Source organism: Melopsittacus undulatus, chromosome Z (assembly GCF_012275295.1).
Source record: "Melopsittacus undulatus isolate bMelUnd1 chromosome Z, bMelUnd1.mat.Z, whole genome shotgun sequence".
In the NCBI taxonomy this organism is placed as follows: Eukaryota; Metazoa; Chordata; class Aves; order Psittaciformes; family Psittaculidae; genus Melopsittacus; species Melopsittacus undulatus.
In genome coordinates this window covers 24,500,225-24,525,690 of record NC_047557.1, presented here as the reverse complement: position 1 = coordinate 24,525,690, position 25,466 = coordinate 24,500,225, and the positions used below count along the sequence as shown (strand labels likewise).

The 25,466-nt window shown below is 38.2% G+C and overlaps 1 protein-coding gene across 2 annotated transcripts in view; it reads left to right on the top strand.

The window, feature by feature from the left end:
* Positions 1 to 25,466, top strand: part of JMY (junction mediating and regulatory protein, p53 cofactor) — a 69,681-nt gene that overhangs the window by 4,414 nt on the left and 39,801 nt on the right. For both annotated transcript variants that reach the window (XR_004550547.1, XM_034072790.1), the window contains exon 2: positions 18,470 to 18,643. Coding sequence is in view for 1 of the 2 variants with exons in the window: in XM_034072790.1 (XP_033928681.1) it covers positions 18,470 to 18,643 (174 nt within the window). In the remaining variant the exon portion in view is untranslated. The remainder of the gene's footprint in view (positions 1 to 18,469; positions 18,644 to 25,466) is intronic.

Sequence of the window (25,466 nt, the reverse complement as noted above, 5' to 3'; positions counted from 1 at the left end):
AAGTGGAGGCATGATACAGAATCAGCTAATGACCAGATAAAGATGAGGCAGCAGAGAGGATGGCAGTGAATCCTGATTTGGGATTCCAGCTTATTGACTAATATTTCTAAAATCTTAAGGTTTGCATCTAGAAGGCAGAAAAAGTTTACCTCTGTACTCTTGCTTCTGTCAGTTTCTGGTCTGTGTTCCTCCTAGGAAATGGGAGGAGTTTTTCAAGGCTGTGAGTGTACATTGTAAATTTTTTCAAAGTGTAGTAATATCAAAGATGGTGGTTTATCTGTTTAAGTGGTGTGTTGGCAAAAGATTGAACCTAGTCATAGTTTTCCTGAATAAAAAGCAGTGTTAACATAAACTATGATTAAGAGGGTTTGGTGGCTTAGTCATGTGAACAAACATATTCTGTTGTATGCTTATCCTTTTATTTGCTCTTGCATAGCAAGTTGTGAGTTTGGGAAGGCTATATTTACATTATATGCTTACTTCAGCATCTTTGAATTAATGGCACCTGGGAATCTCCCTGTTTCATATAGCTCTTAATTGCCATGACAGTCTGAAACTTGATGTGTTATAGTGTATAGGATCTTGAATGCCAGTTGCAGAAGTAGGCAGACTTGCTTTTGTTTTCTTCTTGCTCTGTAAAAATCTATGAATTCTAGTGGCTGCAGGCAGTCTGTTAAAAGACCATTTTGCATCTCTGTTTTGTGTGTGTTCTTTCAAATTGCTTTTGAAAGCAATACAAAAGTTCAGAAACATTTTTTAGTGCATGATTAAATTCTGAAGAAATTCTGAGAGTGTTGTATTTTCTGAGGCTAATTTAGCCCTCCTTGAGAATGAGGACCTACTATTGTTTTCAATCTCTCGTCTATATAGTGGAATATTTTACTTAAGTATGAAAACAGCCCGGAAAACTTTTGTCTGGTGTTGGTTGGCTTAATTTTCTTTTGATTTGAAGAGCTAGAAATGCTACGGAAAAATAAAAGTATTTTATCTATTTTATTACAGTAACAACTTAGAAGAAAATGTAAGGTTTTTTTTTTTTTTTTTTACAGAAAGCTGTATGGTCACATATTTAAATCGCCATGGATGCAAATTATTTTTTAACTACTCTTCTGCACAGCGTTAGTATGCAAGGGTTGTTTTTTTGTGTTGGTTTGTTTTTTCTAGTTGTTGTTTTGATTTGTGTTTCAAATCACATAAATTGTCAAGGAGTTGGTTCAGTTATATCACAGAGCTTTATATTTGTTGCTTTCCAGGGGTGTTGTCACATATTTCTGTTTACATCAAAGAAGTTAAATAATATCCAAGGTTATTTTGTTTTGTTGAATCTGTCCTAATATTTTAGTGAAAGACAAATATTCAGGATCATCTCAGTAACTAGGAGGATTGCTTTTGGTCATGTGCATTCAGTTCTAAAATAAATGCGTATGTGGTATGTAGTGAGGCACTGTAACAGAAATTCAAATTTTCCAAAGGTAAGATGACCTGTTGCTGTTCTGTGATTTAGTGCTAGGCACAATGTGATTTAAAGGGATATTCAACATCAAACTCGAAAGTAATTGCAAAGTAAATAATACAAGACACCACAAAAAATACTCAGTGTTCCAGTAACAAAAAATTGGCAGCAGTAGCATTTCCATAAAAACCAGTATAACACCTTTCTATTCAAGTAGCAAAGAAAAGTGCAATTTAGAAGATATATGAGGTACCTTGGTAGAGAACACTTAATCCTATGTGCTCCCAGAGTTAAATATGAATAAAATAAGACATTATTTGAGTCTTTTTGTCCTATTGGTATGAATGGAGTAGAGTTAAGTAATGCTGCATTTAAGCTGTTTAGTTTGAATACTGCTTTTTACATACTCATTATTTGTAGGTGTGATACTTGTTTTCAGTAAAATGGTTTTGATTCGCTTCTAAATGCTTTGTAAATAGGCTGTTTAAGTAGGGCACCAGTGCTGTAAATTGCTACTAACCAAAATAAGTCAGCACCGGTAGGGCATGCTCTGTAGCACAGGCAAGTAGGTTCTTGGGAGATGCCTACATGATACTAGCACTGGCTAGTACTTCTGTTGCTGCCCTAGATAGGGTATTTTCTCAGTGTTTATTGTTGTCAGCCATCATCTTTTTATTTATCTAATTTGCAGCTGGAGTTACTAACAGTTATTTTGGGTTGTTATGAACTAGTCCTAAGTTAACAAATATTTTAAAGGCTCATCATTTTGTGCACTGGAAGTTCACACCTGACTCATTCTGGAAGCATCAAACTCAGTAATAAGTAAATGTGGAGTAGTTTCCCCATCTCCTTTCTGGCAAATAAAAGTCTAAGTCACATGGATATTTTGTTTTCAGAGTTTCAGTGTGTCTGAATTGTGTTTTTTGTAGGTAAATCCATGTTACAAGTGAAAACACTTCATGATGACATGTCATACTACTGGAAGATCTGGCGTACTCATAGTAGTCTTAAGTATCTTCAGTAACGGGAAATTCAGGTTAGGTATAAGGAGGAGGTTCTTACTGTGAGGGTGGTGAGGCACTGTAACAGGCTGCCCAAGGATGTTGTGACTGCTTCATCCCTGGAAGTGTTCAAGGCAAGGTAATAAAGTAATAAATATTGTGTAACCCACTGCGCCTCTTGATATTCACAGCTCACTTAATTTCTTGGTGTTTCTCTTTTTTGGGAGGATTTCCTTTGTGTTTACCTTTGTTTGAATATTTCTTTCTCAAATTTTTCAGCATGATTTTCTTTCTCTTCAATTGAATGTCCTACCTTCAAGTCAGCACCTTTTAAAACTGCTTTATTAATCCAGTAACATCTCTTTTCTGTCTCCATTTTTTTCTGAGATAGTATCACTCAGACAAGTTTAGAATTTAAAAACAGATTGATTCTAATAATTTAATCTTTTTTCATTTCTTCCTATAATATGACAAAACACTGCTTACAGATGGTCAGTGAATTTTATATTCTTTTTATGTAAATATTGATACCACAGTTACAGAAGGCACTGGAAAGCAGAGGCTTGCAGAAATGGCTGCTCTTACTTTTTTCCCCCCCCTCTTTTAAGAGGTAATTGTAACATTTTATTTATTTCTTTATTTACTTATTTATTTTTCAATTAGTAAACGCATACCATTGCAATCCACCCAAGTATTGCTGTTCCTGAAGAGAACTTTGGTTTGGTTGAGATGAGGACTCAGTCCAACTAAAGTTCCATCTGCAAAACTTTTATATCCTTTCAAGAGATTAAAATAAAGCCATAGAGAATATGGTAGACAGAAGGAAGCTAGGATAGGAGGAGAGGGAAGAAGAATGATGATATTTTTTAGAGATACATGTTGACTTAGTGACATTGCATATCTGTATCTGAGCTGTTGCTCAGGACTGTTATTTACTAAATAGGCAGTAAAATAAAGTGGGATTGTGGGATGTTGAGCCTGTTGCTTTAGGTTGAGAATATTTTGTAAATAGGCTCAATCCACTTCCTCCTTTACTTTCTCCAGAGAAGAATCAACTAGTAGCATTTGATGTGTTCATATTTTTTTGGGGGGGGAGGGTGTTTGTTTGTTTGTTTTTGTTTTGGGTTTTTGCTTGTTTGTTTTAGTATCTACAAAAGCAAGAGGAACAAATAAATATGTATTGAACTCTGTAGAGGAAGCTGCACATAGAATGTATTTTCCAATTTTGGGCAACTGGAATGTGCAGGATTGGCCAGAAATACATATATCTTGCATATATGTGTATCTTGCACATGTATGTTCATACGTCTTGCATTGTACTAACATCGCTGTAACCATTCAGAGCAAAGATCTGGGATAGTTCACTGAAAATCAATGTAAGCTCTAAGACGCGTGCTGCTTAATAGCAAACATGTAAGAATGTTTTAAGAATGATGAAGACATAATTGTTATGGCCTTGCAGGAAGTAATAGTATGATCTCATCATAAATCTGGTGGTGACATTTGCTAGAATGTGGGTTAGTCTTTAAGAATAATTCGTGAAGCCCTCACATAACTTGAAACAGGATTGTAAAACCAAAGAAAATAGTCCAAAATTGTTGGGCAGGAGATTGGATGATCTCATAGTGTCTTCCTGTCATAAACTATATAAATTAATAAGGGAAATGTGGTTTTGTTTTAATTAGTTTGTTGTTGAAACTTGCCCAATTGCAATTTTCTTGAGAATTCAGGCCTGAAATTTAAATCAAACCGTTATTAGTTTGACTGAAAATGTCATGAAGAATTTTAACACCCAGTAGTAGATTTTAACTTGAACTGTCTCCTTATTTATTGGCTTTTGCTTGTCAACTATATTTGTTGTTATTAGTAACTTTTTATTAGAGGCTCATTTATGCAGTTTGGATTTTCCTTTTGGACAAATCTTCTAGTTGTAGGCAGAAAGGTGCTTTGATGTAAAGACAGCTTCCCTGGCAAGGTAGTTACTGAAAGTGATCATCTGGAGCCATTCAGAGTTGGCCCAAATAGAATGCTGGTGGAGTATCTCCGTTTACCAGTTGCAAACATTTCAGCAGAGGTTGTTTTCAGTGAAAATCCTTTTACTGGTAAGACCTGATCTTTGGGTTTCCTTTCTGTCCTTTTCTTTTGGTTGTATTTATATAGTAGGAGTTACCAAATGTATGGATTTTTTTTTAATTGTTGATACATATGGGGCAGACAGTCATTACCCATTCAGGCAAATTTGAACTCTTAGTGGACTCTTTTTTTTTTGGGGGGGGGGTGTCAAGAAGTTATAGATCAATTACAGTCATTCAGCAACTTTTTCTTTTTTTTTTTTTTCTGAAGGTAAGTTGAGTACCTCTAATTTCATAAATACATAAACTGAATTTTCATTATCTATTGTTATAATACTTTGCAAAACGTATTTTAGACGAATGTTTATATGACCTTCTAGCTGTGATATGGGTGTGAGGGAATTGGATAGTTTTTTTTTTCTTTTGAAAAAGTTTTTTTTTAAATAATCAATTACTCGATTAGCATTTGTTTGTGATGACTTGCAAACAATTTATGTGGGTCATCTAAAATTAGTGGTAGCACAACTTTACATGTAACAGCATTGCATCATGACTTTAATTACTTTAGGGAGAGAGTATTGCAAAAGATTTTTCAGGAAGTTAGAATCATAGATTATTATATTAGAAGGAACCGTTCTGGGTTTTCTAGCTGAACCCTATGATTAAAATATAATTTATTTTGATTAGAGCTTTTTTCTTTTTTTTTTTTAAAAAACAAACCAAAACTAAACTTTAAATAATGCTGTGGGCTTTATATGTGTTTTAAGGCAACTGGGAGGAGGTGGAGGGGATGGACCAAAAAACAAACAAACTCTGAATGTATTCAGTTGTGAAACTTTTGAGGAAGAAAATCTGTAGATCAGTTAGAAGTTTCTGACAGTTTATAGTTTTTCTACAGATATTACTGGGCTTCAGAGCCCAAGTTCTTCATCCTTCAGTAGTATGATGTTTATAATCATCAGATGTCAGAATTTCAAATTGTGTGATTTTGTCACTTCATAGTAGTATAATTCAGAAAAAAATCTGTATACGGGAGGAGTTCAAGAAAACCTAAACTACTTGCAATATTGGAGCCATTCTGGAAGAGTTCAATTAATAGGTAATTGATATGTATTTTTCCAGCTGTGTTTTATCATGCTGCTTTTTCAGGCATGGATTTTATTTCTCCATAACATTTAAACTATGCATCCTTTCTCTTTCATTTCTTAATGGAAAATAAAGAACAAAATCAACACCACAGGATAAAAGTCTGTGCACCTGATACTAATATAAATGGCTTTTGTCTGAAATGTTAAATAACTCGAATAATAGTACAACAACTTGTAGTTTACATGATACTTGCTGTTAAAGTAAGACAAAAAATAGCGATCCAGGATTTCAGGAATTTATTTAACTTTTGGTTCCCCACCTGTGGCAGGAGTGTTTGAACTAGATGATCTTAAGGTCCTTTCCAACCTGAACCATTGTATGAATACTGGACTGTAAATGCATCTTTCTAATGGGCTTTGTTGACTGTTATATTCAACTTTTAAATAAAACCCCCACTATTTTAGCTGAGAACTTTTAAAAATTACATTTAGTCATGCGAAATGCTGTTTCCTTCTTAGACCTGCCTCTCCATGATTTCACTATTGTGTAATGTGCTGTAGAGGCTGAATCTGTGTTGAACTATGCCAGCCTTGAGAAATCACTCATAGGGCCATTTGATTTACCCTGTCAGCAGCTGTCCAGGGTTTAAAGGTGGTTTCATCATCTGCATTGTTGAAGGGAGCTGAAGAACTGGATCATCAGCTTGCTAGGGCTGAAAGGGGGAGATCCTGTCTCTTTCTGTTCTCCACCATTCAGCTTTGCATTCCTTCTGGTTGTGCTTCTCTGTCCTTGTGGCGTGCTGACTGAACTCAGTAAACCTCAGTAAATTACCAAGAGAAACCAAGGAAACAGCTTTCTGCCAGATGCTCAGTTATATTGTTAAAGGGTATGAGAAATACCAAGTCCAATGCAGTGGTAGAAGAGGGCACTTGGGAGCAGAAGGAGCAAGGAACGAGGGTGGAGTTGCAAAATAAGAAGGAAGAAGAGAAGGGAGATTGGGTCCTCTTTCAATAGGAGCAAGCCGTTAGTTCAGCTAAGCTTTAAAAAGTAAATTCATCCTTCCAGTGCTTTGAATTTGGTATTGTCACAATGCTTTATCTTATTTGAATTAGATTTTTAAGTCTAAGGTTAGTTAGGTTTATCAGACATTTGAGAGTATCTGCTACCATGCTTAAGTGCATTGTAAAATTGGTAAAAGTACTAATTCAGTGTTGCTGATGGAGAATCATAGAGTCATAGAATGGTTTGGGCTGGAAAGGGCCCTAGATGAAAAATCATCTAGCTTCAAAGCCCCTGCGGTGGGCAGGGGTGCCTCATCCTGGACCATGTTCTAAGGCTCTGTTCAACCTGGCCTTGAACACTGCCAGGGATGGAGCATTCACAACTTCCCTGGTCAGCCTGTTCCAGTACCTCACCACCCTCACAGTAAAGAATTTCTTCCTTATATCTAACCTGAACTTCCCCTTCTTAAGTTTAAACCCATCGCCCCTTGTCCTGTGGCTACAGTCCCTGATTAAGAGCCCCTCTCTGGCATCCTTGTAGGCCCCCCTCAGATACTGGAAGGCTGCTGTGAGGACTCCATGCAGCCTTCTCTGCCTGTCGTCATACAGGAGGTACTCCAGCCCTCTCATCATCCTCATGACCCTCCTCTGGACTAGTTCCAACAGCTCCATGTCTTTCTTTTCTTGAGGACACCGGAACTGCATGCAGTACTCCAAGCTGCGTTTCATGAGAGCAGAGATATGATTCCCATGAGCTGACCTCAGAGTGAAATTGATTATATTATTTTTTCTTCCCACCAAATGTTCACCTTTGTTTTTATAAAAGAACATTTTCTCCTCAGCAGAGTGTGTATCTGGCCTGTGTCCCAACACTGCAAACCTTACACAAAGAAGGGTTTTAAGAGCAGCATTGTAATACCTGCTAAATAAATGTATTCATTGTACGTAAATGTTGTTGACACAGTTGTCAGTTTAGAGGCTTTTGAATGTTTTTCTGATTAATAACATAGTTCAGAAACACAGAACAGAGTCTGTGGACCAAAATTTAACATGTTTTATGGCATAGCATGAACACTTATGTAATGTATGTTCTCAGTCTTCTGGCTTTGGGTTTGGGTACTTTTTAAATCAGATTTCCTGCAGAAAAAAAAATACTTAGAACTCATAAGGACAAATGTAAAGTAAGCTCTTTGCCAAGCCTCCAGGGTGAGGTGTTGCTTAGAAGTCTTTTTGTTCAGTTACCGTGTTCAAACTGATCAGTGATTCATTAGTGACTGTATCTTTTAGTTATTTTGCCATTTTTTTCCAAAGGGAAGGAGGTGTAGAATGCCCATAATTATTTTGGAATACAATTAACAGGTTTATTTTATTCATCAAATTACATTACAATGAAAATACTTCTGTGTTACCAAGACAAAATAGCCTAGCACTCCTGTGCAATGAGCTCCTCTGTGCAATTCACCCTTGTTTGCTGTCATTTCTGCAGCTTATTTGTGACTATGCTATACTGAGTAATACACTGAATTAAAACAAATACCTGTTTTTACAGACACTCATTTGGCATGATAGTGTAACTCAGGAGTGGCACAGCCACGTCACACATAAGGTAAAATGATCAGGCAAGTACCATCTTAAAAGCAACTTTACCATGATATTACACATGCATTTTGCTTAGAGAAAAGGAGTTGCATGAATTTTAATTGTTGACATCTCCCTCTTGAGCTTTCAGAAGAGATCTGGTGTGCCATATATTACTGTCAGAGTTGGCAGCTTTAAGCTTGAGCCTTGTGATATTGCAGCAAGTTTTGTGTGTATATACATACAGTTCTGCTGAGACTATGTAGAATTTTGGGTGGGAGGGGAGAAGTTGCATTGTTCAGTAATGATGCATACATGGAAATAATGTTTTGGCTCACTTGGCTACATTAAAGTACTACTTCAGTTTTTGTGATCCGGTTCAGTTCTTTTCCATTCCTATGGACTTGTATTACAGGCAGTGTGTTGAAATGAGGTGTGTTTTGGTGGCCAAGGTAAGTGAACTTGAGAAGGGTAATTGTTACTGTCCTAGGAGTTAAAACGTAACATAAGTAATGTAAGTCTAAATGAAGATAACTGATATGAGCAAAGAGGGGCCAGGCAATCTGCAGTGTGCTCTTTTGTAGTGGGTTGACTTTGGCCACCAGGTTCCCACCAAAGCCACTTTATTGCTCCCCTTTCTCAGCTGGTCTAGTGAGAAAATATGATGAAAGGCTTGTGGATTGAGATAAGGACAGGAAGAGACCATTCGGGAATTACCATCACAGGCAAAACAGTTTGGACTTTGGGAAATGAATTTATTGCCAGTCAAACCAGAGCAGGGTAATGAGAAACAAGACACATTTTAAGAATGCTTTCACCTAACCCTTCCCTCCTTCCTGTGCACAACTTGACTCCTTATTTCTCTGACTCTCCCTTGAGTGGCACAGAGGTACAAGAAATGGAGGTTGCATTTGGTTTATCACATGTTGTCTCTGCTGTTCCTTCCTTCTCACACTCTTCCCTTGCTCCAGCATGGGCTCCTCTTCCACAGGCTCTCTGAGGAGCTTGTTCTGGTGCAGGCTTCCCAGGGGGTCACAGTCTCCTTCAGGCATCTCTCTGCTCTGGTGCAGTGTCCTTCATGGGCTGCAGATAGATATCTGCTCCAGCATGGACCTCCGTGGGCTGCAGGGGCACAGCCTGCTTCACCATGGTCTGCACCAGGCATTGCAGAGGAATCTCTGCTTCTGTGCATGCAGCATCTCCTCCCTTCCTTCTTCATTGGCAGGAGTGAAGAAGGTATCTGTAGAGTTGTTACTCTCACATATTCCCACTCCTCTCTCTGCTATCGTGAAGCAGTTTTTATTCCTTCTTAAACATGTTATTCCAGAGGCACCACCACTGTTGCTGATGGGGTTGGCCAGGGGTGGGTCTGCCCTGGAGCTGGCTGGCATTGACTGTCAGACAAAGGGGAAGCTTCTGGCATCTTTTTAGAGATCCCAGCCCTGTAGATCTCCCCACTATTAAAACCTTCCCACCTACAGCCAATACATCTTTGCCCATGTGCACTGAGGTGCACTGGCTCACAGAGGGGATTTTTTTTATTTTTTTTATGTTTCAAACACCCCATGTTTCACTTTCCAGTATCTTTTTTTGATTTTTTTATTTTGTGTGTGCGTGTGTGCATGTGTGTTTACTGCTTGTTTGTTAGAATAACTCCAACCTTTGAACATGGTTCAGACAATAACCTTTGCAGTGCAGCAGCATACACATCCAATTTCCTATCTTCGGAAGCCTATCTGAAAAAAATTAGACATTTTTGTCCACTCAGTAGATGGTTGATTGCTTTGTGTACCAATTTGTACCAATTTTGTTGATTGCTGTGTGGTTTCAAATAAGTTTAATATGAAATTAACTTATTTTTATCTTCTTTTGATCTAAAGAGGTTTGACAGATGTAGTGCTGGTTCCCACACCTCTTGTGCTGGACAGTATTATCTTACTTGTTATGCTGTCCTAACTCTGTATCCATGTTTTGTATTCTCGTAAATGATTTCTGCCTCAAAATTAAAATATATTTTAGATCTGTATCGGAGAGTCAGGCTTTGGTCCAGTAGTGGGACATTCACTTGCTGCAATAATGCAGAAGGCCTTTTTATACTGCAAAGGTAAGTAAGGATTGTTGATGGCAATGCAGTCATGCAAACAGGAAGCTGGAATGTCCAGCAAGTCTTGATCTTTTACCCTCAACAGGTGACATTTAGATACAGGACCATGCATGTAAGACAGAGAAAAGCAGTTTGCCCACAGTACAGATTTCATATAGTTGAGACTCATGCTCATTACCAGGACCTTTTAAAAATATTTTTTTTTGTTTGCTAAATACAGCTTAAAAAGAGAGAGAATAGAAACAATTTTAAGCATGTTCTGATACAGGAAATTGCGTCTAAATTCAGCTGCTAAGATTTTGCATTTAAAGCTTTAGTTCTTTTAGAAATCATTGTCTGGAGCCCATTGCAGACTATTGCAAATAGATCAGCCTGGGAGTTTGGTATTTTACTCTTGAGATCCTGCCTCAGTAGAAGGGATCCAGTATACAAAAGCTATTTTATCTGCACTACTGTACTTTTACCTGTGATATTAAATATGCTGCTTCAAATAAAAATCTTCAGAGTTCTTCCTAGAAATGTCATGTATTACTACCAGGTTTCCAATAATCTGAATTCATAAGAAAATGGGGTATTCTTTAATTACTATCCAAAAATATGAAGAAGCTTAGGAGGACACTGAAAAATATCTTTATAGCCTGTTAATCTAAAAGTAGGTATGTGTCATACTGCAATATTTTCATAAAATAATAGTAGTGGGGAAAGTTTTGAGAGTAAGAGCAAAGGAAATGTAAAACTTAACTCTTCAGTGATTAAATCAAGCTTTGGACTGTTCTCCCAACAGAGATCAACCTGCACATAATTACCCTGCCTTCTGTAATACTTCTAAACCTTTATAGATAAAATACAATTTTTTAAAATACTGAAGACAGAAATAAGAGAAATTAGCCTGTTATATAGTTCAAATACATGTGCTGTTAAAAAAAAAGAACTGTTTCCTGCTGGTTAGAATGTATCTGCATAATAGTTGCCTAAAATATATGGGTTCATTTAGTTGTGAACAATGTAACATCTGTGAAACATGATTCTTAAAATACGTGCTGTATTCAATGGTTATAGCACTAGTCAGTCGTATACAGGATGTTACTCTACCCTCCTCCACCCACTTCTTTAAATAATATAATTAAAAATTTGTGAAAGTAAAAAGTTCATATCGAGCTGTTGAAGTAAATTAACTCTATTCCTGAATGCCTTTGCTGAGACTTAATCATAAGCGGGGCATAAAACATGCCACAAAAATTGTTAATGTGTTTTAATCTAACATCATGAAAACTGTGGTTTTAAAGTACCAGGTTGGTGTAGGCATTTGGCCAGCTTAACCAGTGTCTCAATCTTACTAAAAGGTATCAGCTGAATTTTCATGTTTCTAATATAGTGTATTGTCTGTTCACACTGCCTGTTTGAAAACTGGAATGTTTTCACACAGTTAGAGTACCTGTGAGTCTATGGAGATCTTGGTTTGCCTTATGGCATTGTTGATTCAGTGGATTCTGTGCTAGACCCAGCGTTATTGTTATCCAGTACCATGAATTCAGTTTGGATGGCAGCCAACTAAAAAACTGCTTCAGCTGACTTTGATCCAGAACAGGAAAGCTTCCATCTGGCTGCTTTATAAAGTGGGAGAGGTCCTCTGTGCGGCTGGTTTGGCACCATCTGTCTCCTGTGTCAGTGCCCCGTCAGGACTAGTGGTAATAAAGCAGCCTGGATTCATCAGGCTTACAAGGCTCTGTGTAGAAGCACAGTCAAAGCTATCAGTCTTCTGTTCATACCACACTATACTGATGAAGACTTGACGACTGGTAATCATATCAGTTCCAAAAAGTGAGAGAGTGTAGTGCCCCTTAGAAACATTTAGGTAGGAAAAGACTCTAAAGATCATTGAGTCTGTCTATTAATGTAACACTGCCTAGTCCAGCACTAAACCATGTTCCCAGGTGCCACATCTACACATCTAAATATCTTCAGGGATGGTCACTCAAACACTTCCCTGTGCAGCCTGCTCCAATGCTTCATAGCCTTTTTGGTGAAGAATTTTTTCCTAATATCCAATCCAAACCTTCCCTGAGGCTACCTAAGGCCATTTCCTGTTGTCCTATCACTTGTTATTTCTGAAGAGAGCCCAATACCCACCTTGCTACAACACTGTTTAGGATAGCTATAGAGAACGATAATGCCTCCTCTCAGCTTCCTTTTCTCCAGATTAAACCACCCCAGTTCCTCGTAAGACTTGTGCTCCAGACCCTTCAGCAGCTTCATTGCCCCTTCTTTGGATGCACTCCAGCACATCTGTGTCTGTTTTGGAGTGAGGGGCCCAGAACTGAGCACAGGATTTGAGGTGCGGCCTCACCAGTGCTAAGTACGGTGGGGTGATCCTTCTGGCCACACTACTTCTGATGTATGACAGGATGCCATTAGCCTTTTTGTCAGCTGGCACATACCATAACAATTATTTCAAATGCATATAATGATTTCTCTGTGTTTTTGTTGGGTTTTTTTTTCCCCAAACCTGTATTTTTTCACACTTCTTTTGTTTCTTCTTTCTTTCATATAACTCCACCTGAGTGAAATTTGAGGTACCAGTTTTATGGTGTTAATCTGACAGGTCAAAGGAATTTCAGGGTGTGTTTGAGCTCATTTGCAAAATTTTTAGCAAAGTTTAGTATTTGGATATTTCTCATCCATGTCTGAATAAGCTGTAGAAGAACATGTTAATAGATTGATGGGTATAATGAGGTTGTATGTAACCGGTGTTTGCAGGTTGGTAAAGTTGCTGCTTGTTTTGAAGAACATTCCTAGTCAATAGCTCTTTGGTCTTTGCTCTAAACCAAAAAAAAGTGGTATTCTTTGTTTTCCAAATCAGTTTTTGTATTTTGTTATATATTTCCTGGCAACTGTCATTTGACTGAAATTTCATCACCGTTTTAATGCAAAGAAGTCCTTATTAGTCACAGGAAATGGATTCTGTGTGCATCATTACCTTCATTACCATAGGAAGAAAGAATGGGTGCTTGTGTTAATAATTTAAGAATATGTATACTCTGTGTGAAGGACCTGTGCTCAATTGTGTTGGGTGTTTTTAATTTTTTTTTTCTGAGTTTTGGTATTTCTGAAGAAGTTGAGGATTACTGTTAGGATTGGGGTAACCTCAGCAGCACACCAAATAGAATCAGACATGGACAACCTTGAAACAGTGCTCATTTACTTATATTTTGTATGTGCAGGAATATAATGATAATTCATTACTTTATCCATACTGTTTCCAGCAACGGAGAGGACTTTTACGGAACAGCCAACAAACTATAAGTAGATACTTGCTTTCAGTGTCCTTAAGATGTCTTTGTGCTATACCGATGGTCATAAAATTGCAGTGGTCCTTCATTTCCTCACACTTCTACTCCAACTTCCACAAAGTTGGGACTGTCTTCCAGAGTATCAGGACTATTAAACAGGCCTTAAAAATGGCCTGTAAAGGAAAAAGAATGCCCTACATTATATTGTTCTGTTCCTGGAATGAGATTAATAAGTTTCTTCTTGACACGCTTGAGAGGTGGGCCAGTGTCAACCTTGTGAAGTTCAACAAAGTGAAGTGCAAGGTCCTACACTTGGGTCGGGACAATCCCAGGCACAGCTACAGGTTGGGCAAAGAAGAAATTCAGAGCAGCCTTGCAGAAAATGACTCGGGGGTGTTAGTTGGTGGGAAACTGAACATGAGCCAGCTTCAGTGTGCGCTCATAGCCCATATAGCCAACCTTATCCTGGGCTGCATCAAAAGAAGCATGACCAGCAGGTTGAAGGAGGTGATCCTGCCTCTCTACCAATAGCTGTCTCAATAAAATAATATTTGCATACAATGAATACATTTATTTAGCAGGTATTACAATGCTGCTCTTAAAACCCTTCTGTGTAAGGTTTGCAGTGTTGGGACACAGGCCAGATACACACTCTGCTGAGGAGAAAATGTTCTTTAATGAAAACAAAGGTGAACATTTGGTGGGAAGAAAAAAGTGATATAATCAATTTCACTCTGAGGTCAACTCATGGGAATCATATCTCTGCTCTCATGAAACGCAGCTTGGAGTACAGCATCCAGCTCTGGTGTCCTCATGAAAAGGATATGGAGCTGTTGAAACAAGTCCAGAGGAGGGCCATGCGGATGATAAAAGGGGAGTGGAGCATGTCCCATGTGAAAACAGACTGAAAAAGTTGGGGCTGTTCAGCCTGGAGGAGAGAGGGCTGCATGGAGACCTCATAGCGGCCTTCCAGTATCTGAAGGGAGCTTAGAAGGATGCTGGAGAGGAACTCTTCATTAGGGATGGTAGTGATAGAACAAGGGCTGTGGGTTTAAACTTAAAGAGGGAAAGTTCAGATTAGGTGTAAGGATGAAATTCTGTACTGTGAAGGTGGTGAGGCACTGGAACAGATTGCCCAAAGAAGGGGTAAATGCTCCATCTGTGGCAGTGTTCAAGGCCAAGTTGCACAGAGCCTTGGATGACATGGTTTAGTGTGAAGGGGGTTGGAATTGGATGGTCTTAATGATCTTTTGAATTGTTACCATTCTGTGAATCTTATTTTTTTGTTGCCCTCTAGAATTTGTATCCCAGTTAGAAGAGTAGGGCTTCATGATGAATTAAAGGTGTGAATTTCTTCAGTAATATATTAATAGCCTGAGCAGCGAAAAGAAGTGAACATTAGTGTGTACTGTAGAGCTGCTGCTAATAATAGAGACCCTTCTTGCATTGGGTGCCTTGAGAAGAAAGATTTGGTTTTTCAGTACCTTGACAGACGGATGATTACAACATTTGGACTGCAAGAGGGTTTTCTGGTACCACAAGGGAAAGTAGGAGAAGGCTTGAAATGGCAACTCTGTTTATAGACACTAGTAACAAGAAAGAAATGCTGAGGAGAAAGATGCCTGTGTGTTTAAAACAGCAAATGAACTGGAATAGTGCATGAAATCCATAGGGATTTAGGGCTCACACCAAGGGCATCTTGAGTGACTTATGTCCCTCTGCTTGCAGGTTGTTATGTGTGTTTAGCTCTGTATGTTCATAAAATGTTAGTTTTAGACTGCAAGCCTCAATATGCCACCCAGTAATCTGAGTGACAAATGCCACAGAATACTATGTGCTGCTGGAAGACAGCAAAAGGGCATTACAAATGACTTTGCAGTAGAAACAATTTCCTAAGTGAAGTTGTTCAGATAATACAACAAATGGTCTCATGCTACTGAGGAATGTCAGATCTGTTTTACACATTTTTCCCAGACCTTTCATCTTGACTAAGCCTTGTTGATGGAGAGCTCTTCCTGGCTTGTCATCTGACCATTATTTTAGTGCTGAACATACAAATAAAAGTAGAGCGAGCTGTTCTACTTTCTCCTCTGCATCCTCTCTCTAATCTTGGTTGACCTGTAATGTTTCAAAGGGAGCCCAAGTTACAGGGGTCTTCAGAAGTGAACTTTACATTGTGAAGAAAGACAATTTTTCATACCTTGTTGCGTAACTGAAATACAGCATAGTAATATAAATGTAATGGAGCAAACTGAGTAGAAGATATGGTAATCAACATTTCTGTTGACTGTCCTGGGGTATAAATGAACCAGATGTCAAAGGACTGTTGACCAAAGCTTCAATTTCTGATCAGCAGTTCCTTTTTTTTGTTTTCCACTTGTGATACTTGATGCAGTTGGGTATACTGAGAACTTCATATAGGCTTGGCATCCAACTTGAATGAACAAATAGAATCATAGAATAGTTAGGGTTGGAAAGGATCTAAAGATCATCAAGTTCCAACCCCCCTGCCATGGGCAGGGACACCTCACACTAAACCATGTCACCCAAGGCTTCGTCCAACCTGGCCTTGAACACTGCCAGGGATGGAGCATTCACAAACTCCCTGGGCAACATATTCCAGTACCTCACTACCCTAACAATACAGAATTTCTTCCTTAGATCCAATCTGAACCTCCCCTGTTTAAGTTTTAACCTCTTACCCCTTGTCCTATCACTACAGTCCCTAATGAAGAGTCCCTCTCCAGCATCACTATAAGCCTGCTTCAGATACTGGAAGGCTGCTATGAGGTCCCCACTCAGCGTTCTCTTCTCCAGGCTGAACAGCCCCAACTTTCTCAGCTGTCTTCATATGGGAGGTGCTCCAGCCTCCTGATCATCCTCGTGGCCCTCCTCTGGACTTGTTCCAACAATTCCATGTCCTTTTTATGTTGAGGACACCAGAACTGCACACAATACTGCAAGTGAGGTCTCACAAGAGCAGAGTAGAGGGGCAGGATCACCTCCTTTGACCTGCTGGTCATGCTTCTTTTGATGCAGGCCAGGATGCGGTTGGCTTTCTGGGCTGCAAGCACACACTGTCTGCTCATGTCCATTTTCTCATTGACCAACACCCCCAAGTCCTTCTCCGCAGGACTACCATGGATTTCCTTTCTGCCCAACCTGTAGCTGTGCCTGGGATTGCCCTGACCCAGGTGTAGGACCTTGCACTTGGCATGGTTAAACTTCATGAGGTTGGCATCAGCCCACCTCATAAGCGTATCAAGGCCCCTCTGGATAGCATTCCTTCCATCCAGCATATCAACTGAACTACACAGCTTGGTGTCATTGGCAATCTTGCTGAGGGCGCACTCAATTCCACTGCCCATGTCACCGACAAAGCTGTTGAACAAGACCAGTCCCAACACTGATCCCTGAGGGACACCACTCGTTACCAGTCTCAAGCTGGACATTGGGCTGTTGACCACAACTCTTTGCGTGCGACCATCCAGCCAGTTCTTTATGCACTGAGTGGTCCACCTATCAGACTGGTGTCTCTCCAATTTAGAGACAAGGATGGTGTGTGGGACAGTGTCAGACACTTTGCATAAGTCCAGGTAGATGACATCAACTGCTCCACCCCTGTCCATCAGTTCCATAGCCCTGTCATAGAAGGCCACCAAGTTGGTCAGGCAGGATTTCCTCTTAGTGAAGCCATGCTGGCTGTCACCAAACACCTTGTTGTTTTTCATGTGCCCTAGCATGCCTTCCAAGAGAATCTGCTCCAAAGTAGAAGATACTGTGTGCTTTTCCACATTGGACCTAATTTAGGTTAGGTTTTAATAAACTTGGACTGTGAATATATGCTTTTGAGATGATATATAAAGGACAAGAGACTTTTTTAAGTTTGAAGATTGTGTAAGAAGGGAATTAATTTCATATAGTCTTGTCTTTGTAAATACATCAAGTACTCCATAATTCTGTATGAGATTAATTTTTGTTAAATGATTGAATATTTTTTCAGAAATGGTAAAAGATTTCCACCAGCATGTGAGGTCTGCCCAGGCAAATGCTCCAAGTCCACGCAAAAGAAGCATCTAAATTAAAAACATACAGTGTATCAAATTTGCACAGATACATGATTTTTTTTGCTTCATAACAACTAATGGAAGGAATGGACAGATTTTGATGATGTTGTGTTTTCTTATATGAATTAAACCATAAATTATTTTAAGAGTGTTTTTGTTTATTTGTTTGGGGATTTTTTTAGTGTGTCATACTTAGATAATTTCCTTAGATAATAATCTCATTTGAAATTTAATGTCTAAACTGTATAGGCTAAAAACATAAACCAGAAGGCAAAATTACCAGAAATGCAGATCACTGTTTTGTTTCATATAGATTCTTCTCTATATGTGTGGAGCTGTACCTAAGTAATGGGACTGTGTTGGTCCAAAGTACAGACAGGCAAAAAGCCCACAAACCCCCAAGATTATCAAAAGGTGACATTGCTTATGTCTTCTTTCCTATCACTCCTTCCTCTGTTTACCCCTGACACCTGAAAGTGAGAAACATGGGAAGTGGCATATTGATTACCACGTTACCATATTCTAGTACTAGGTTGCTTTTTGAGCTTTGTACTTGTATTTAATACTTCCCAGGGATTTTTTTTGAATTAAAAGATCAAAAGGAGTGCTGCACATCTTGAGTTCAGGTTATCAGAGATGTACTCATACTTGACTAGCTAAGCTCAAGATGTGGGTGGAGGTTAAGATTTTGTTTGCTGATTTTGTGGGAGGGGGAGTATACTGCAAGAGGACAGGAAAAAAAAAGTTTTTTAAACAACTCACTTTTAGCAAGAATGTTTTAATACATTAATTAAAATTGACACTTTTTCTACAGCTTCTGGAAAGACATAAGAACACTGAAAGCATGGTAGAGCTGCTTGAACTGTATCAAATGGAAGATGAAGCCTACGGTAATCTTGCAGAAGCTACCACAGAGCTTTACCAGTACTTACTACAGCCATTCCGAGATATGAGGGAACTTGCAATGCTTAGAAGACAGCAGATAAAGGTATGATTAAAGTAACTAACTTCCTATTAATGGAGAAATCATAGTCTTTACTCACTATTTGTTACTGTTGTTATGCAGTGTATGCAGTGATGCTTTCTCCAGTAGTTGTTGACCCTGTGTTTCTGGTTTCTTCACTCTTCTGCTTTTGAAGAGTGAGAATGTCTCTTGATTTTACACCTGTTTATCTTGCTGTGTTTGGTGGTTCAGAGTCATTGTTGAATTTGATAGCTGAAACTTGAAATTACATGATTACTGGGAATATTGACTAAAATATAAAATAGAGACATAGGTACACTATCTGTACTATTGTTACTTTTTAAAAAAGTTTACACAGGAAGTTACTCTTTCTTTTCGTTTTCTGAGATAATCTGATTAGGCATGAAAAGTAAGTAGCTTTTCATCTAATGTTGTGAAATACTTAAATATGGAAGTCTATTAGAAGCATATAATTCTTTTCAAAATTTAACAGTATATTTTCCTAAGAGCTAAAAAAATGTAGAGCTGGCTGAAGAATACTGCATTTTGGTAAAACCATTTTATAACACATATGTTTGTTTTATTTTAAAATAATTCTAATTTTAAATACTTAACCAAAATAACAAATGCCACCTCCTTTATTGCATCTAAGAAGTACTTTTGTTAAAGTCGTTATCTCTTGTGCAAATTATAAAGACTCTATCCCTCTAATTCTCTAATATATGTGTTGTAACATAAAAGCTAAAAAGGGTCTGTTTTGTTTTCAAATGTCAGTTTATCTCAGCTTGGCACCCATTCAGTTAGCCAACATTGTTATTAATGGTTTCAATTTTAAAAAGACAGCTTTTTTTTTCCCTCTGGTTTTGATTATAGGATGAGGAAGGGAGGCAAGAGGATTTGTGATTCAAAAACTAGTTTTATTTTGAGCTATTGCTGTGTCCCTAAAGTAATTTTTTTCAAATCATTCAGCAATCTGAAAGTAACTCAGTGAGGTAATGTGATGGTATTTGAACTAGAAGTGCTTAATTATAAATGCTGCTGCATAGAGAATTGGAATGAGTATTTTTTCAAATGTATTATACGGCTGAAGGTCGTGAACACTATAATTAATGTAAAGCCTTCTTTAAAGTATGATATAGTTCCCATTTTATTTGGATTTGTCACATAGGAAGAGATAATTTTGGTTCTTTTTTCTTCTTACAAGCAGGTAAAGGTAAATAAATTGAGCAGTGAATATGAATTGGTTTTTGTTTTTTGGTTTTGTTCGGATGTTTGGGTTTTTTAACCTCAATGATCTCTTGTATTTCAATTTAAAAATAACCTATTTTCTACTTTTCCTGAAAGAATAACCTTGGTAACTTTCAGGGACATGTTTTTGTGGTTGATTATTTTAGTTGCACATAGCTGAATCAAATGTACATTAAGTTCTTTCCCTAACTTGGCAATTTTTGAGTTATAAAACTTGGTCATCTGTATTATGTGGTAAAGATGCCATCTCTTGTTTTTCATTTCATTGTTTGAGAGAAAGCAGTACTTGTATCTATGATGACAAAATATATATTACTCTGGGTAGCTAGGGTGGAAAAATTACTTTATAAATAGAACTTGCGCATGAAATGGTTTGTGTTAACTTGCTGCATATGTTTTTCTGGCAGGCTTAATAATGGAACAAAGATCCTTGGGTTTCAGTAAACCGTAATGGCTGGGGTCAGCTCCATTTTCATGCATAATATGAGTATTTCTCATATTTACTACCTCAGTGAAATAGGAGCTGTGACCGTATATTGTTTATGTATGAAGAGTGACAGGAGAAAGATAAAGTTTGGATCTAGGGCAGGGTAAGGAATTAAAAAACATGCAGAATGGATTAATAAAATGAAAAAAATAAATTACAAGGATAATTAAGCTTGAATACAAATACTAGGGTTTAGTCAGGGTTGCATATGCCTTCTGTAATTTTACATTTTTAGACCTGTAGGTGCAGTTGTGTTCACTGGCCTAATAGCGAGAAAGAAATCACCTTGCTGCTTTGAATTTTCTGGTCTTATAATTGTGGACAGTACTTCACACTCACGTTGAATAGGCAATTAATTTGATCAAGCTCTAGGTGAAATCAGGGAGAGGTTTTCTTTTTTTCATGCTGCCTTTTTTTTTTAATGTCTTTGGTACCATGCTACAGAGAAATGTGTGATAAATTGTTTCATAACATGTATGTAGATGCCAGTAAAACTTTGACATGAGCATTTTCAAGTGTCTGAACTGGACTAGATTTGCTTAACTGAGAACTGACAGTATCTTGATACAAGTGAGAGATTACAGTTATCATTACCTCTCAATTAATCTTCAGAAATGGAACATTAAAATGTTCTTATATATTAAAAGCACTATTAGCTTCATCACATACATATTCATTATTTTTGGACATGTTAATTCAGTTGGATATGAGGTGTTTTTAAGCACTTGAAAAACACTAATGTTATGGTCTAGCACTGGAAATAAGAGATGGGAGCAGCATATACCTTCATAATTAATTAAACTTTTTTTTTCTTCATTAAATCATAGAATGCTTTATTATAATGTGCTTCCTTTTCAAAGAGATACTGATATTATTGAAAATATAACTCTGTGTCAACTGTATGTGGATTTATTTATTGGTTTTATACTTGATGGTGAATTGCAGTAGTGTACCTTATAACTAATTTGACTTTATGTAAAATGAAATACTTAGAAATAAATTATGACCTTGGATTTGGAGAAGGCTGAGGTTCTTAACGACTTCTTTACCTCAGTCTTCATTGGCAAATGCTCCTACCACACCACCTAAGTCTTGGAAAGCAGATGGAGGGACTGTGAGAATGAAGACCTTAGGCCTAGTGTAGGGAAGATTAGGTTCAAGACCATCTTAACCTGAATGTGCACAAGTCAATGATGGGATCTGATGAAATCCATCCGTGGGTCCTGAAGGAGCTGGCGAATTAAGTTGCTAAGGCACTGTCCATCATATTTGAAAAATCATGGCAGTCAGGTGGAGTTCCTAACAACTGGAAAAAAAGAAATGCAACCCCCATTTTCAAGAAGGGGAAAGTGGATGACCCAGGGACTTACAGACCAGTCAGTCTCACCTCTGTGCCTGGCAGGATCTTGGAACAGATTCCCCTGGAAACCATGTTAAGGCAAATTTAAAACAATAAGGTGCTTGGTGACAGCCAGCATGGCTTCACTAAGAGGAAATCCTGCCTGACCAATTTGGTGGCCTTCTATGATGGACAGGGGTAGAGCAGCTGACATCATCTACCTGGACTTATGCAAAGTGTCTGACACTGTCGCGCACAACATCATTGTCTCTAAACTGGAGAGACATCAATTTGATAGGTGGACCACTCGGTGGATAAAGAACTGGATGGATGGCTGCAAGCAAAGAGTTGTGGTCAACAGCCCAATGTCCAGCTGGAGACTGGTAACGAGTGGTGTCCCTCAGGGATCAGTGTTGGGACTGGTCTGTTGGTTCAACATCTTTGTCGCTGACACGGACAGTGGGATTGAGTGTGCCCTCAGCAAGTTTGCCAATGACACCAAGCTGTGTGTTTCAGTTGATAACACTAGAGGAAAGGAATGCCATCCAGAGGGACCTTGTTACGCTTATGTGGTGGGCTGATGCCAGCCTTATGAAGTTTAACCATGCCAAGTGCAAGGTCCTACACTTGGATTGGAGCAATCCCAGGCACAGCTACAGGTTGGGCAAAAAGGAAATCCATGGTAGTCCTGCAGAGAAGGACTTGGGGGTGTTGGTCAATGAGAAAATGAACATGTGCCAGCTGCAATGTGCACTCACAGCCCTAAAATCAGCCATATTCTGGCCTGCATCAAAAGGAGCATGACCAGCAGGTCAAAGGAGGTGATCCTGCCCCTCTACTCTGCTCTTGTGAGACCTCACTTGGAGTATTGTGTGCAGTTCTGGTGTGCTCAACATAAAAAGGACATGGAACTGTTAGAACAAGTCCAGAGGAGGGCCACGAGGATGATCAGGGGACTGGAGCACCTCCCATATGAAGACAGGCTGAGAATGTTGGGGCTGTTCAGCCTGGAGAAGAGAAGGCTGCATGGAGACCTCATAGCAGCCTTCCAGTATCTGAAGGGGACTTGTAGGGATGCTGGGGAGGGACTCCTCATTAGGGACTGTAGTGACAGGACAAGGGGTAAGAGGTTAAAACTTAATCAGGGGAAGTTTAGATTGGATATAAGGAAGAAGTTCTTTACTGTAAGAGTGGTGAGGCTCCCTGGAAAGGGTTGCCTGAGGAAGCTGTAAATGCTCCATCTGTGGCAGTGTTAAAGGCCAGGGTGGACAGAGCCTTGGATGGCATGGTTTAGTGTGAGGTGTCCCTGCCCATGGCAGGGGGGTTGGAACTAGATGATCTTGAGGTCCTTTCCAGTCCTAACTATTCTATGATTCTATGTATTGAACATTTTAGATACTGGTTTTAAAAAGTATTTTGATGAACTACGAAGCAAGCTTACAGGAGAAGATAAATCTAGTGGTGAGGATAGCTAGCAAAATAGAATTACTTTAAAAAATACTTAGAGAATACTTTGAATAAAGTCTCACAATCAGCTGAATTATGTTTTGGGGAAGGGGCATGGATGTCAATGCTTCAAACTCTAATCTGTAGTGTTGCTTTCATACATCGGATGAGTTAGGTGTTACTAAATCAATGTTTTTATTAGTGGCTCTTGAATAACTGATGTCTTAGCTGATTTTTAAACTGTGCTTTTAATAATAGTTTTGAGTTCATGGTGGTCTTGCAGTTAAAAACATGAGAACAAGGCTACACAAGGCACATAGGAGAACACAAAAGCAGCACTCATTAAAATGTTATAGATTAATTGCATGGTAATCAGCTCAATTTAATTCCTCTCAGTTTTGCAACTCACACTCTCTAGTATAGTGACTTGCAGAAAACAAGGTGACAAAAAACTGCCTGATAAAAAACCTTAAGATAGCATTCAGTGGAGTGACTGAAATATTTCAAAGAGTTCTTAAATTGCTTTTACTATATGTGTAGTTGAAGATGTGTCCTAGCATCATCAGAAATGATAGTTGAATAAACTTGACTTTTGAAAAACATGCAGAGTATGGAAGAAATGGTAATACAAATTTATGCAAAATGTCTGGATTTGCAAATTAAGGTTATAAACATCGCTGAAAATACTGCTTTCTTTTTTTGAGAAACTGGTATAGTATGCTGAATTACGCTGTGATAGTCTTTATAGTCTCAAAGTCTGTTTCAGAAGGTTTGTATGCCGGTTTGTTTACATTCTGAACTATAAATCCACGAAACTATTGTATGAACTCAGCAAAATATTTTGCCTACTTAAAATTAGGGGTTTGTGGGCTTTCTGAAAAAATAGTGTTCTAAAGAGGCCACCATCTATGTAAGGCAGGCTGTGGTAGTTTGAATCGGTGAGGAGACTGAACTCTTACTGTGAGGTTGCTGATTAGAAAATTGTGGCATGTATCTGATCACTTAAATTTGCCTGTCTGCAAAGTGAAATGCTTTAACTTGATTTAGCACTTCAGCTCACTTTCTTAAACTAGTTTTCAGATAACTAGCAGAATATATCTTGTAAATTTTTTTCTTTTTCTTAAAAAAAAAAGCTTTCTTTTTGAAAGTGAACTTTTTTTAGCCTGGAGGTCAGCCAATGAAGCAGAAGTGTAAATAAAGGTTCCATGATATACACATGGATAAATAAGGAAGGTATAATGCAGAGTGCACAGTTTAGCTTAATTCTGTAAATTACCGTGATAAAATACTTTAAGTTAGTAGTTTGAATGTCTGGGAAAAAAAAAAAAACCAATGGAATAATCTCAGTCATTCCTCCTACTCTTGCTATAGCCTTACTCTTCTATGATTTTTCTCTTCTGAATACTTAATTTTTCAGTATTCTTCATAGTTCTGGAAAAAAAATTCACCACTGCTCTTTGCAGTACAATGATGTTATTGTTCAGTCTTCTTTCTGTATGTCCTAACATCTTGTCTGCTTTTTTGTTTGTTACTTCCTTTACAATCTTTATTTAATTGTGTATGTCATTCTCCTGTGTTTTGATTGATAATCAAAACCCCTGTTGTCTGTACTGCTAGTCACAGGTTCCAGATATTTTCAGGAATCTAGACCATCCAGTCTTAAGTTAGTTTGCATGTATTAACATTAAAGTCCGTGTCAGTATTCATTAGGATAAACCAAATAAATCTCTAAAGCCCTTTTTACACCTGAGTGCTTTAACTTCATATATCTGGGGCTGTACATCTGGAATTATATTTTGAGAAATAGTGCTGGGAACATAGTTAAAATGTGTAAGACTAACTTTGAGAAATCCCTGAATAGATTGTGCATATTTGCTGGCTACTACATCCAGAAGGCTGGTTTTGGACTTAGTTGTTTGGCCTCCTGGAATGTTTCAAAGTAACATAGTTGAGTGAGCTGAAACACTCCTTTATGTCTGAAGCTATTCCTTTTTGTATATTGCCTCTGCCATCTGTAGTACTCCCTCAAATTACTTTCTTTTGTTCTTATAATTAATTGACCAGATGTTATAATATCTCATGTTTTTTCTCCTTTTCTGCTTCTTACAAGACCTTTTAAAAGAGAGATAATAAAGGGAGCTGGAGAGATGTCACAGATCTCTGCCTAAGTTATAATGTGGTCTGGCCTAAGTGTTTTTCTGTCAAGTCTTGTCTCAGCTGTCTTCAGAAAGAACCTGGAAAGTATTAAAGACCCTTAAGGACTATTTCTTTATACAGAAGATGTATACTATATAAAACTTAAAAATCCTATAGTCGCAGGCCTGTTT